Genomic DNA, 15,550 nt, shown 5'->3' on the forward strand with positions numbered 1-15,550 from the left:
AATGAAATTCTGGCAATATATCTAAAAAAAAGAAATATAACTGGGAACTCAGCTGACCAGGAGTCTGTTCTTGGTCTTTGCTTGACCTAATCTTAGTTTCCTACTTCAGCCAAATATTGAATGTTTTTCACTAAACCAAGTATAACAACCCTTTTCACTCCCCTGCCTAGTAGAGAAGAAATTGTTAAGTGGATGTCTGCGTGACACTTTGAGCTGTTCTGATAAAGAATACCCTATAAGAGTTTAAAGTAATGTTTGGTAATGAGGCAGGGAAGCAGGCCCTCTCAAACCCTGCAGGTGGAAGTAGAAATAGGAACAGACCATCTGGAAGACAGTGATGTTGAATAGCAGAAGCCTTACAATTTTGGCTCATAATTCTACTTCTACGAATGTATCTTAATAAACAATAGGGGACTGGTAAAAGTATGGCACATGGAATACTATGCATTAAACCATTAAAAAATGATTTAGTAGACTATACTGTAGTAGAAGAAAATGACACGGAAAAATGCTCATGATATACGTTAAGTTTTAAAAAGTTATCAAACAGTGGGTACTGTATGATCTCAAGTAAGTGTATATAGATATAGATGCTGAAATAGATAAGTAGATCAATAGATCAATAGACAGATGTACGGGGTAGATGTAGATATAAATGTAAATATAGAAATGCATATAGCTCTAGAATGTATATATGTATGTATGTATACATATCTATATTTATAGATATATCTAGATATACATCTTTTTTTGTTTTGTTTTTCAAAGAATGATTTTTTTTTTTTTCAAGATTTACAAGAACTGGTATTTATTACCATGAGGTTCAAAGTATATACCTTTATAACTCATTAGTTATCTCTTTTATACATAGTATCAATAGTGTATGTATGTCAATCTCAATCTCTATAGATACCTTTTTACCTGTATCTAGATAAAATGTTAATAAAGATGGGATTTGGGGTGATTTAACATTTGTGTTTTTTCCTTGTCTGTATTTTTCCTGAAAAAACATGGATTTTCTTCAGTAAATATATGTTTCCTTCAATAAACAAGTATTACTTTATAAAATGGAAAAATTATTTAAGTGGATGACACTAGAAGAAAAAATCATATATTAACCAATTAAAAGACTACATCATACTCAAAGAAAAAAAAATGCATATTTTTATGTGTTTACACTTTCCAAGCCCAAATTCTATCAATGTAGTCTCATGCCCTTTAGGCTTTGTGGCAGGCAGAGCTGATCTCCTGTGCTGTAGGGCCTGGTGACATGGGAACCAAGTCACAGTTGCCATCCCAGGCCTTGGGTTGGGAACACTTGCACTGACAGCTTTTGAACTCCTAGGACCTCCTGAGGCAACTGACTTTTCACACAAATTTGAGGGCAGTGAGCCTCCCATAATCTGAAACATGATAAAAGGGCATTTAATGGTTGCTTAATGTACTCTAAATTCATCTGGGAAACATCTTCAGATTTTTGAAGTGAAGATGAACCTAATTCCACACAGTACCTTTACATGGCAAGCAAAATGGTAGCTAACCTGTCAACCTAAGTACTGATGGCTGGGGAATACAGGGAAAATTGTTTCAGCATCCAATTCCTTCTTGGTTTATCCATCTAAGACTGCCTCCCCAGTTTAATAACAAAGGAAGAAATGTGGTTACCTCCACAAGGAAATATCACCTTAGAGTCGAGTAGTCCTAGTATAATATCCTCTCTGTAGAATGCCGGCTCTTAAGATGAATGCATTAAAGAAATAAATATGGAAATGTTATTTTTCAGCTACAGAAGATTGGGATTCAATCTGATGATGACAGAGGCCTAGGTGTTGTACACGTAAAATATGGGAATCATTAGTGAATCCATTTTTGCATTATTATTTAAGCTATGGTACACTCCAGAAAATAGCACATAGAGTAGAAATGAATTTATCCTAAAAGGTTCAGTGTAAAGGTCTCATGGAAGGAGATTCTTTATTTTTTAATTTTCTTGAATGTGGTTTATAGGTTTTCCCCCCTCTTTTATGGGGCCCTCTTTAATCTATTCCTAATGTATCTAGCCACAAGGTAGCACTTCTTCGACACTCAGGAGAAATGCATTTCACTTAAGTCTGAAGCCTTTAGTTAATAGTCCTGCAGCTTCTGCACTTTGTAGTCTGTTCTCTGACTCACAAACATGCCTTGCTAGAATTGTAGCCACAATCACAATATTCAGAACAAGGACCATGAATGAAAACAGATGCAGATTGTTAAAAGGTTGAATCTGAGTTTCAATGCATTTGATACTGAAATTCTGAATTTCCACTTGCCCGTCAACCCCTTTTCAGATGAATGCATCCTATGACAGAATTAGTCTTCTATTTGTATGAAGAAATGTCTCTTTTCCTTCAGAAAAAGTCTGGTGGCAGTGAGACTGATTACTACTACCACTATGAAACCTTACACTCGAGATACACGGAGCCCAGACTCCTCAAGAATTCAAAGGAGTTAAACTGGAATCTTGCACCTTACAAGTCTCATCTCAATTACATCCACTCTTGCTGAGGTCACAGGTTGGAGATGCAAAGTCAGTCGGGAGTGGTGCTGCAGGTATCCTGGAACACCACCAAATTTGGATCTGAGGTGCATAGACTTACTTGAACAAAAAGTTTGGTTCAAACCCACATATATGGTGACTCCAGCATAGGCTTTCCAAATGAACTGGACTCAAAAAAATACAATTGTTTCTCCTTTTCTTTCTTTTTTAAAGGTTAGTTTTCTGGTGACAGTAATTAAAGAATAACTATGTTGAACTTCTCTTGAATGGGCTAAAAGAAAGGGCGGGGGTATCATTCAGGTTCATAAATAATGACTCCTTGAAAAAATATATTGAGCCAATAAACCATGTGCTTGACATATTTCCTAGTTTTTAAGTCACCTTTTTTCTATTCAAACTAATAAAATGTAGTATAACTTTTTTGGTCTAATTTTTAAAATTAATTAATTATTTATTTTTGTCTGCGTTGAGTCTTCACTGCTGCACACGGGCTTCCTCTAGTTGCGGCGAGTCGGGGCTACTCTTCATTGCGGTGCGCAGGCTTCTCATTGTGGTGGCTTCTCTTGTTGCGGAGCACAGGCTCTAGGCGCGGGGGTTTCAGTAGTTGTGGCTCGCAGGCTTAGCTGCTCTGTGGCATATGGGATCTTCCCGGACCAGGGCTCAAACCTGTGTCCCTTGCACTGGCAGGCGGATTCTTAACCATTGTGCCGCCAGGGAAGTCCTTGGTCTAATTTGCTCATGGGAAATGCCATTACATATAACCTTTCACAAACCCAGCGTCAAATGCCTCTTTTCTCTTCATTTCAATATCACAGTTGATTATGTGCTACCTACAGTGCAGACACAAGCTACTATTACAAAGAGGTGGCAAATATACAAAACAGGTTATTATTCAGCAGAGGCTATTTAGCAATACATAACTTACAATGTAATTTACTTGTTTCGCCCACAAAGTTACATGACTATTGCGAACACCATAAACTATGTTCAAGTCAGTCATAAAAGGAGGATTTATTGTATGTTTTCCGCTTCAGCTGAGATCTTATTATACCTCCCACAGGTAGTCAAAACACAAGAGAATTTTAACTTCCTTCAATAATTGCTCAAACTTGAATGTAGCTAATATGGAAGGAAATAAGAATGGGCTATAAGTCTATCGTATCCTCTGGGTATTTGAGAATCTCTGGTTTGTATTTCTAAATTGATATGTACTCATTTTGTCTTTTTAAAAAATTAATTTTAAGAGTTTTTTCCTTAAGAAAAAAAGTCAACTAGCTTGTTAAATTTTACATAGTATATTAGACTATATCATCAATGCTAGATTTCCTCAGCCACATTTTAGGCGCTTCCTCAGCAATATACACTTGCTTCTTAAAAAATAATAAATAATAAAAATCATTTTCCCAAGCACCTCAGTCTAAAGTTACAGCTGTATCTGGTTACTCTTTGGATGGGAAATAGGCCGGTTGCTTTTCTTCTTGGTCCTCCAAGCCTTGCTCCTGAATCCTTTCCACACACACGACTCTTATTTCAAAGAGAAACCCCACTGGGAGGGTGGAAGACCTGACTGTGAGAGAAGGAAGTTATGCTAATTTCCCACCCCAAAGACGCCACTGAGCATTTCAAATACTTGCAGTTTAGGAGGGAAAAAAGGTTTCATTCTAGATCAATTCAAAGTTAGGTGATCACAACTGCAAGTTTTCAGGCTATGCCATCTCCTCCCCCACCTCTCACCAGTGCCGTCCTCAGCCCAAGAAACAGCGTTGCAGCCTGAGGAACTGAGCCAGGCAGAATGGGATGCGGTGTCCCCATGAGAGCCGGGCCCTGTGCTAATTGAAGACATGGACGGCTGTGTTGTTTCTGGCTGCACCACAGCCAGGACTTTATATTTGGAGGAACAAATGGCTCCCAAGTGTTTGGGCCACAACTTGTCTGTGTAGCTTCTCTGACATTCAGGAGTACTTTGCCTCTCAACTATGAAAGATTCCAGAAAAGGGGAGCAGGGAACTCTGGGAAAGGAAACAATTTTTTTTAAATGTTTACTCATTTACCTTTGTTAGTTGAGGAGTTTCTAAAGGAGATATTGTTCAAGAAGAAATGGTACATATTAAAAGAAATCTTTCAAGAAGAAATACAGTCCAATGCAAGCATTCATGTAACAAATATTTTATATATGTCATATGGTGCAATTATTCTTAACCTTTTCCCTAGCCTCTTTGAAAATCTGATGAACAATATGAATTATTTCCCTAGGAAAAAGCATACACATACGTAAGTACAGAGCCTTTGTCACAAACTCCCTGAAGTGGAGGCAGGAGTGATAAAACAGTGATGGAGAAAACCCTGCCCTCCATCCCCCAGTAAAGATCAGCAATTAGACAGCTCTCCATGAATAAGAACAACTCTGGAGAGCTCTCGAGTCCACTTAAGAAACTTCAGCAACACAGTGGAACAAAAATCTGAGAATAACCTCATGAGAAGAGAAGGAAGAAAGCTTCATTTTGCCTGCATTATCCCATTCCTCAAGCCAGCACTGCTCAGGGTCAAGAGAGAACTTCCCAGCTAGAAAGAGCTCCCCTAGCCAGGAAAGGAGGAGTGGATGGAGTGAGCAACCAGCTTCCCCAGCCTTTGGGGCACCATAAGAAGGTCCCATTACAGTTTCACCCCACCCAGAGACTGGCAAAGCTGAGACACATAGAGACAGAAACAAGGAAGAAAAGCAGGAGTTACCAATAACAATCATGGTTTGTAGTGACTTGTGACTTGCTCTGCAGACAAATCCAGAAGATTTTGCCACTGAAAAAACTAACACCAGCACAGCTGCCAAAGACCCCCTGGGGATTTCACCAGCTTTTGCCCCACAGGTATTTGTATTTACTGACACCAGCCACCTGAGTCCTTCCCTGCTACCTCCTTCTTCACCCATGCCACAGCCCAGGAACTGCACTGGTGGCCAGCCCAGTCCTCTGTGGCTACATGAGTGCTAGATGCCAGCCTAGACCCCCACAGCTGACATCCACTTCCTAGTGTGTACTTGACATAACCCCTCCAGATGTGCATTTGCATGCCGCTAGCCTGATACCTGCCACCAGTGTCCACTGCAGTGTGCACACCCAGGGGAAGACAATACAGCCACTGAAGAGCATGCTGACAGCCAAGGTCTCCATAACTGCCTGTGGGCTTGGATCAGGCCTTGTCTTTTGTCACTGGCTTGCACCACTGCACCACACTACCTGCAATTAAGCCCTCCAGCTGTGCACCTGCATACTCCTGGCCTGACCCCCGTTACTGGCCTCCCCTGCAGTGCGCACACAGAGGGAGATGATGCAGTCATAGGAGAGCACACCAACAGCCAGGGCCCCCACAGCTGCCTGTGAGCCCACAACTGGCCCAGCCCTTACTGCCTACCCTGGCCCCCACCACTGTGTATGTGTCTGCAGCTGATCCAAGCTACCACACAGGCACCTGCAGCAGGCCCCATAGCCAAGTGTATGTACACTACTGGCTCTAGCCACCATCACTGTCTGGCCTGGTCACTAGTTGCTGGACTTAGAGGCATAACTGAGGACCCCAATAGCCCTTACAGCCACTGTAGACCCCCACAGTGCTCGCAAGGACCACACAGTTGTTGATGTTGTGGACCTCAGCAGCATGAGCCAAAGAGACATCATGCACCCCTGGACCCAGTGCCACCACATGTCCCCACACTTGGTACCTTCCTCCACTAGAACCAGGGTCACAGCACATTCCAGCATGTCCCAAACCACAGGTGAAAGTCTTTCCTTGCTAAGATCAGTCCATGAAGTCCAGAAGAGGTGACTAGTTATTTAAATGTAGAGACATCTATGCAAGGCTACAAGGGATCATGAAGAACCAGGGAATCATGACTCTCCTGAAGGAATACAGTAAGCCATCAGTAATGATCCCCAAAGAAATGGAGATGCAGGAATTGCCCAACAAAGTGTTCAAAATAATTGTTCTAAAGATGCTCAGAGAACTACAAAGAACACAGATAAATAATTTAACAATATTAGGAACACAACAGAAAAACAAAATGAGAAGTTCAACAGAAAGATAGAAAACATAAAAATGAACCAAACAAATTCTGGAGCTGAGGAATATACTGAGTGAACTGAAGAATTCAATAGAGAAATACATAACAAAGAAACCTCCATAAGGCTAAGAGCAAATTCTCAGCACAGACCTTACAGATCAGGAGAGAATGAAATGATATATCCAAAGTACTAAAAGAAACAAACTGCCAATCAAGAATAATTTACCCAGAAAAACTGCCCTTCAGAAGTGAAGGTGAGACAGTTTCCCTAACAAACAAAAGCTGAGGGTGTTCTTCACCACTATACCTACTTTACAAGATATGCTGAAAGGAATTCTTCAAGCTAAAATGAAAGGATGATAATTAGTAACATGAAACATATGAAAATATATATCACACTGGTTAAATTTGGCATATAGTCAAATTCAGAATGCTCTAATACTGTAATATAGTGGTATGTTAACTACTTAACCTTAGTATAAAAGTTAAAGGACAAAAGTATTTTTAAAAAGCTATAGTTACAATAATTTCTTAATGGATACACAAAATAAAAAGATGTAAATTGTGACATCAAAAATATAAAAGGGGGAGTAAAAGGTAGAGTTTTTGTAGGTAATCGAAGTTAAATTGTTATCAATGTAAAGTAGATTGTTGTATGTATAAGATGTTTTATGTAAGCCTCATGATAGCCACAAAGCAAAAACCCACAGCAGATTCACAAAAGATAGAGGGGGGAGTTCCCTGGTGGCCTAGTGGTTAGGATTCTGGGCTTTCACTGCCGTGGCCTGGGTTAAATCCCTGGTCAGGGAACTGAGATCCTGCAAACCACATGGTGCAGCCAAAAAAAAAAAAAAGAAAAAGAAAAAGAAGGGAATCAAAGCATACCCACTATGGAAAATAGCTAATTTACAACAGAAGACAGCAAGAGAGAGGAAGAAAGGAACAAGGGAACTACAAAACAGCCAGAAAACAATTCATAAGGTAGCATTAGTAAAGCCTTACAATAATTAATCTAAATGTAAACAGATTGAACTCTCCAATCAAAAGACATGGAGTGGCTGGATGGATTAAAAAAAAATAAGACCTGACTACATGCTGCCTACAAGAGGTTCACTTCAGCTTTAAGGACACAGGAAGGCTCAAAGTGAAGGGATGAAAAAATATATTCCATGCAAGGTAGAAACCAAAAGAGAGAAAGGGTAGCTATACTTGTATCAGATAAAATAGACTTTAAGCCAAAAATGGTAACAAGAGAAAAATAAGGTCATTATATAATGATAAAGCAGTAGATTCATCAAAAAGATATAACAGGGGCTTCCCTGGTGGCGCAGTGGTTGAGAATCTGCCTGCCAATGCAGGGGACACGGGTTCGAGCCCTGGTCTGGGAAGATCCCACATGCTGCGGAGCAGCTGGGCCCGTGAGCCACAATTACTGAGCCTGTGCATCTGGAGCCTGTGCTCCGCAACAAGAGAGGCCGCGATAGTTAGAGGCCCGCGCACCGCGATGAAGAGTGGCCCCCGCTTGCCACAACTAGAGAAAGCCCTTGCACAGAAACGAAGACCCAACACAGCCATAAATAAATAAATAAATAATAAATTAAAAAAAAAAGAAAGACCGCGAAAGTGAGAGGCCCGCGCACTGCGATGAAGAGTGGTCCCCACTTGCCACAATTAGAGAAAGCCCTCGCACAGAAACGAAGACCCAACACAGCCATAAATAAATAAATAAATATTAAAAAAAAAAAAGATATAACAGTTATAAATATATATGCACCCAACACTGAGGCACTTATAGTAAGCAAATACTAACAGATGTAAAGGGAGAAATAGACAATACAGTAAGTCCCTTACATACGAACCTTCAAGTTGTGAACTTTCAAAGATTCGAACGTGCTTTTGCATGTCCAATCACATAAGTTAGTTCACGTGTCTGGCATATATTGTCACGTGTGTGCATCCTCTACAAGTGGTTGTGCAGGAAATGGCAAGGGGATTTTCTTTATTTGAGGACGCAGTGTTAGTTTTTGAGGCACAGGACCCAAATGCAGAATGGTACACAAAGGGTGCAGCAGCAATTCAGAATGCAATCTAGTGCTACCATGTCATCTATGATGAGAAAAGAAGAGCTACTACCCAGACATCACTGGATCCTTTTTTTAAGAGGGTAGATAGAATTGAATCCAGTAAGGAACCAGAACCTGTGCCATCAATGTCAGGTGTGAGTGAAATTGCAGCTTGCCTTCCATCGCCTATCGCTGACAATCCTTCGGCTCTACTATCTCCCACCTCCTTTCCCTCCTCCAGTCAGTAACTCTTCTTGCCTGTTCACTCAATGCCAGCCCCTGTATGCCAGCTGTTGTACTGTACTACTGTACTTTTCAAAGTACTGTACTGTAAGTTAAAAAATGTTTTATTTTTTGTTGTTTGTTTTTTATGTATTACTTGTGTGAAAAGTATTATAAACCTATTACAGTACAGTACTATATAGCCGACTGTGTTAGTTGGGTACCTAGGCTAACTCTGACTTATGAACAAATTGGACTTACGAACGCACACTCAGAACCGAACTTGTTTGTTTGTAGGGGACTTACTGTACAATACTAGACTTCAAAACCCTACTTTCAACAATAGATCATCCAGACAGAAAATTAACAAGGAAACGTGGGATTTGGCACATACTTCAAACCAAATGGACCTAACAGACATGCAGAAAAGATTCCATCCAACATCAACAGAATATATATTATTCTCAAGTGCACAGAAAGCATTCTCCAGGACAGATCATATGATAGGTCATGAAACAAGTCTTAGCAAATGTAAGAAGACTGAAATCATACCAAGTATCTTTTCTAACCACAATGGTATGAAACTAGAAATCAATAACAGGAGGAAAGCTGGAAATTTCACAAATAGCGGAAATTAAACAACACACTTCAGAACAACCAGTGGGTCACAGAATTAATCAAAAGGGAAAAAATTATCTTGAAACAAATGAAAATGGAAACACAACAATATAAAAGCCATGGGATGCTGCAAAAGCAGTTCTAAGAGGGAAGTGTATAGTGATAAACACCTACACTAAGAAAAAAGATTTCAAATAACCAGCTTTATACCTAAAGAAACTAGAAAAAGAAGAACAAACTAAGCCCAAAATTAGGAGAAGAAAGGAAATAACAAAGATCAGAGCAGAAATACATGAAATAGAGTCCAGAAAAACACTAGAAAAGATTAATGTAAATAAGAGCTAGTTTTTTGGAAAGATAAACAAAATTGACAAAACTTTAGCTAGACTAAGAAAAAAGAGAGAAGACTCAAATAAGAGATTACTGTGAATAATTATATGCCAACAAATTGACTAACCTAGAAGAAATGGATAAATTTTTAGAAACATATGTCTACCAAGACTGAATTGTAAAAAAATAGAAAATCTAAACAGACCCATAATTGCTAAGAAGATTGAACCAGTAGTCATACACCTCCCAATAAAGAAAAGCCTAGGACCAGATGGTTTCACTGTGAATTCTACCAAACATTTAAAGAAGGCTTAAGACCAAGCTTTCTCTCAAATTCTTCTAAAACACTGAAGAGGACGGGAGACTCCTAAACTCATTTTACAAGTCCAGCATTACTCTGACACCAAAGCCAGATAAGGATACTATAATAAAAGAAAACTACAGACCATATCCCCAATGAATGTAGATGCAAAAATCCTCAACAAAATACTAGCAAACCGAATTGAACACATTAAAAGCATCATACACCATAATCAAGTGGGATTTACCCCTTGGAGGCAAGGATGGTTCACATATGAAAGTCAATAAATGTGATACACATTAATAGAATAAAAGATAAAAATCATATGATCATCTCAATAGATGCAGAAAAAGAATTTGACAAAATACTATAATCCTTTCACAATAAAAATGCTCAACGAATTGGGTACAGAAGGAAAATACCTCAACATAGTAAAGGCCATATGTAGCAAGCACACAGCTAACAGCAGACTCAGTGGTGAAAGTTTGAAAGCTTTTTCTCTAAGATCAAGAACAAGACAAGGGGGCTTCCCTGGTGGCGCAGTGGTTGAGAATCCGCCTGCCAATGCAGGGGACACGGGTTCGAGCCCTGGTCTGGGAGGATCCCACATGCCGCGGAGCAACTGGGCCCGTGAGCCACAACTACTGAGCCTGCGCGTCTGGAGCCTGTGCTCCGCAGCAAGAGAGGCCGCGACAGTGAGAGGCCCGCGCACCGCGATGAAGAGTGGCCCCCGCTTGCCGCAACTGGAGAAAGCACTCGCACAGAAACGAAGACCCAACACAGCCAAAAATAAATAAATAAATAGAATACCATGGCCAAAAATCAGTAAAAATAAAAAAAAAAAAAATTTAAAAAAAAAAAAAAAAAAAAGAACAAGACAAGGATGCCCACTCTTGAAATATATTTGACACAGATAGTACTGGAAGTCTTAGCCAGAGTAATCAGGCAAGAAAAAAAAGTAAAAGACATCCAAATTGGCAAGAAAAAAATTAAAATTGCCTCTGTTTGCTGATGTAGAAAATCCCAAAGACTCTACCAAAAAACTTCCAGAATTAATCAACGGATTCAGTACAATTGCAGGATACAAAATCAACACACAGAAATCAGCTACATTTCTGTATACTAACAGTGAAAAACAAAGAAAACAATATCATTCACAATAGAATCAAAACCAATAAAATACTTAGGAATAAATTTAACCAAGAAGGTGAAAGATCTGTACACTGAAAACCATAAGACATTGATGAAATTAAAGAAAATGCAAATAAATGGAAAGATATCCTGTGTTTATGCATTGGAAGAATTAAAATTAACTTGTTCATACCACCCACGGTCATCTATAGATTCAATGCAATCCTTATTAAACTTCCAATGGCATTTTTCACAGAAATAGAAAAACAATCCTAAAATTTGAATGGAACTACAAAAGATGTCAAATGGCCAAAGCACCAATTAAAAGAAGAACAAAGCTGGAGGCATCACACTTCCTGATTTCAAACTATACTACAAAGCTATTATAATCAAAACAGTATGTATTGACATAAATTCCAATGGAACAGATTCCACTGGAATCTGTTCCAATGGAACAGAAGAGCACAAAAATAAACCCATGTGTATATGGTCAGCTAATATTTGACAAGGGAGCCAAAAACACTCAATGAGGAAAGAATAGTCTCTTCAATAATGGTGCTGGGAAGACTGCATAACCACACGAAGAATGGAACTGGACCCCTATCTTATGCCATTCACAAATACAGGAGACCTGAAACCATAAAAGTTCTGGAAGAAAACAAGGAGAAAGCTCCTTGACATTGATCTTTGCAATGATTTTTTTGGATATGATACCTAAAGCACAATCAACAAAAATAAAAATTAGTAAGTGGGACTATATCAAGCTAAAAAGCTTCTGCACAGCAAAAGAGACAATCAACAAAATGAAAAAGCAATCTACAGAATGGGAGAAAATATTTGCAAATCTTATATCTGATATGTGATTAATATCCAAAATATATAAAGAACTCATACAACTCAACAGCAAAAAAAAAAAAAAAAAACAAAACCAAAACCAAAACAAAAACCCCACACAATCCAATTAAAAATGAGCTAAGAAAATGACATTTTTCTAAAGAAGACAGACAAATGGCCAACAGGTGCATGAAAAAGTGCTCTACACTACTAATCATCAGGGAAATGCAAATCAAAATGACAATGACATATTACCTCATACCTGTTGGAAGGGCTATTGTCAAAAAGATGAGGGAAACAAGTGTAGGTGAGGATGTAGAGAAAAGGGAACCTTTGTGCACTGTTGTTGGGAATAGATATGGGTACAGCCACTATGGAACAGTATGAAGGTATCTTAAAACTTAAAAATAGAACTACCATATGATCCAGCAATCCCACTTCTGGATATATATCCAAAGGAAATGAAAACAGGATCTGGAAGCGATATCTGCACTCCCATGTTCACTGCAGCATATTCACAATAGCCAAGATAGGGAAACAACTAAATGTCCATCAACAGATAAATAGATAAGATGTGGTATATATGTACAATGGAATATTATTCGGCCCTGAGAAAGAAGAAAGTTCTGCCATTTGTGACAACATGGATGAAGTTTGAGGGCATTATGCTAAGTAAAACACGTCAGACAAAGAAAGACAAATACTGTACATAACTTACATGTGGAATCTAAAAAAGCCAAAGTCATAGACACAGAGACTAGAATAGTGATTACCAGGCAATGGTGGGGGTGGGGGAAATGGGAGATGTTGATCAAATGGTACAAACTTGCAGTTATAAGATGAATAAATTCTGGGGATCAAATGATTATAGTTAATAATGCTGTATTACATACTTGGAAGTTGCTAAGAGAGTAGGTCTTAAATGTTCTCGCCACAAAAAAGAAGTAGTAATTATGTGACATGATGGAGGTGTTAGCTAATGTGCTGGTGGTAATCATTTTGCAATATATATATTTGCAATATATAAGTGTATCAAACCAATACTTTGTATACCTTAAACTTACATGTTATGTCAACTATACCTCAATAAAGCTGGGGAAAAAGACTTCATTAAATTAAAAAAACATTTTAGGGGAAACCTTCCCTTATGTACTCTTTTATAACTGCCTTGACAAATTTGAGATGGTTATACTTTTTTCAATTTAAGTTTTTCATAATTGTATTAGAAAGCAATAACTGCTTTTGTACCCTTTCTGATAGCCCACTTGAGGATGACTTTTGCGATATTTATGTATTTTTCACAATAGACTTTTCATGTCTTTGAATTCTTTTAGCTGGAGTAGGAAATGCAAACAAATCAACAAATGCATTTAGCCCTTGAAAGCTGGAGTCCAGCTGAGTAGTTACAATATCAATTACATCATGAACAATTCCTTTTACCTAAAAAACTGCTAAAACTCAGAGGGTTGCAGTATTATTTCTCAACATAGGACCAACTGGAAAAGAAAATGTAGACCTCTTTTAAATATCTCTGAATGTTGGCAAACCTGGGGAATTTTTTGATATGAGAAAAATATGCATTTGCTTTTAAGGCAACATATTGCCTATTATGTATTAATCAACTGACTTCAACAAAGACTATCTTATCTGTTGCTAAAAATCGACCAACAGCCACTAGAGTGCTATCATTGCCAGTGCCAAAAAGATTTCCAAATCTTTTCAGCTAAAAAGCCAGCAAAGATCAAAAAGAGGTTTCACATGAGCTCTCTACGTGCCAATGAGATACAAGTGCCATTTTTAGCACATTATAATAATCCTGTTGTACAGCATTCTTTTCCAGTGACCTGTAAAAATTATATATTTGAGAGAGGTACTTTTTTTTCAGCATAAGAAAGTATGAATTAGGAAAGGTACATTTAATAAGTTCAATGATCTATTGCTACAAGTTAATACACTTTTTCCCCATTCTATGGAGTTACAAATTCTTGGCCAATTAGCCATAACAGAGATGAAACTTGACTGCTACAGTGCAACTTGACAAAATGATTTATTACTCCTTAGTCACTGGAATAAATACGTGCTCTCTAACATTTATAGCTTTTCACTTATTTTGTTATGCACGCCTTCCACCAAATTAAAATATGTGCACTAGCATAATATTGTAGCCAGATTTCAAAAAGAAAGGAAGAGAGAGAGAAAGGAAAGAAGGAAGAAAGGAAGGAAGGAAAGAAGGGAGGGAAGGAGGGAGGGAGGGAGAGACGGAAGCCCAGTCCAGGTTGAATTCTAGTTAAGTGCAATTTATTTTATTTGCTAATGATATCACACTAATTTTCTAATGCATTCACATATCCATAATCACAGAAGAAGGGAGCCCCCATTAGGAATATCTCTCCAAGATGAAGCTGTGAGTAGGACAGGTCACCATAGACTAGTTAAACTGTATTTTTAGTTTTATCATTCTGCCCCTAGTATCTGGCACATAGTAGGTAAAGAACATTTGTTGAACTGCTGCTAGGATATGACATAATACACTGTTTCTTTTAATTTTAGAATTATGTGGCATTGAGAAGGAAAATGGAGGGAGATGAAATAATAGTTGCTGAGGTTTGGGACTCTGGAAAGATATATAATGCTCCAAGGAGGAGTAGAATTAAAGCTGGAAATTTGTTTCTTTAATTTCCTGACTCAAGCATTACTTTTAAAATGAAAACTCTTATCAAATTAATCTTTGAAAAATCAATTAAAACAGCTAACACAGAAAACGAGACTCTCAGAAACCCGTTGTCCACAATAACCATTGTTGACGATACTGCACATTTAAAAAGTGCCACAGTATTCTCTCTTTTCTGATTCTCTTTAGAACTTAAGCTACTTAGAATTACACGAAGGGCTCTATTAATTTCAAGATTGAAAAGGTAAGGAAACAAACCCCTCTAATAAATTTCTCTCTCAGAAAATACGCTGTGAGGCGGAAAAGGCTGATGGCTAGACAAATGTTACGGAAATCCGCTGGTAAAGATGCCCTTTGCTTCATGTTGGGAGCAAGTAGTTATGTCAGAGCATGTGCTGAGCACCTCTACCTGGGTGCTCCCCCAAGAACACAGGTGCTCTCACGGTGTCCTCCTTCTCACACGCAGAGAGAGTTAAACTCATTATTTTAACAGGGTTCACCCTGTGTACACTTTTTTAGGAATCTCTACCTCAATGGTACAATGAGGTTAATATATGAAGCAAAGCAAAATTCCTATGATAGGTTTACATAGGGTGGCCTGAGGGATTCATAAGCTGTTCTTGAAACACCACACCTATCTATCTTCCAACTGTCACAGGCTGTATAGAATCAATATGCAGACTGCTTTTCTAGAAGCCTGGATGGCTTAGGGCTGAAGAGAATATAGTTGAGTTGTGTGGTCTATCTTTCAGACGGGAGTCATGGTATTGGTCCACTTGCCAGCAACCCT

General features: G+C 38.5%; 1 protein-coding gene across 1 annotated transcript; it reads right to left on the reverse strand.

Annotated features, from left to right (window-relative positions):
* Nucleotides 1–2,124: 2,124 nt before the first annotated feature.
* CUZD1 (CUB and zona pellucida like domains 1) lies at nt 2,125–4,348 on the reverse strand. Its single transcript, XM_059927526.1, is given in 6 exon segments — nt 2,125–2,175; nt 2,177–2,273; nt 2,275–2,503; nt 2,506–2,573; nt 2,575–2,705; nt 4,271–4,348. Coding segments are annotated over 6 exon segments (654 nt in total).
* Between the last annotated feature and the right edge of the window lie 11,202 nt (nt 4,349–15,550).

Source organism: Balaenoptera ricei, chromosome 7 (genome assembly GCF_028023285.1).
Source record: "Balaenoptera ricei isolate mBalRic1 chromosome 7, mBalRic1.hap2, whole genome shotgun sequence".
In the NCBI taxonomy this organism is placed as follows: domain Eukaryota; kingdom Metazoa; phylum Chordata; class Mammalia; order Artiodactyla; family Balaenopteridae; genus Balaenoptera; species Balaenoptera ricei.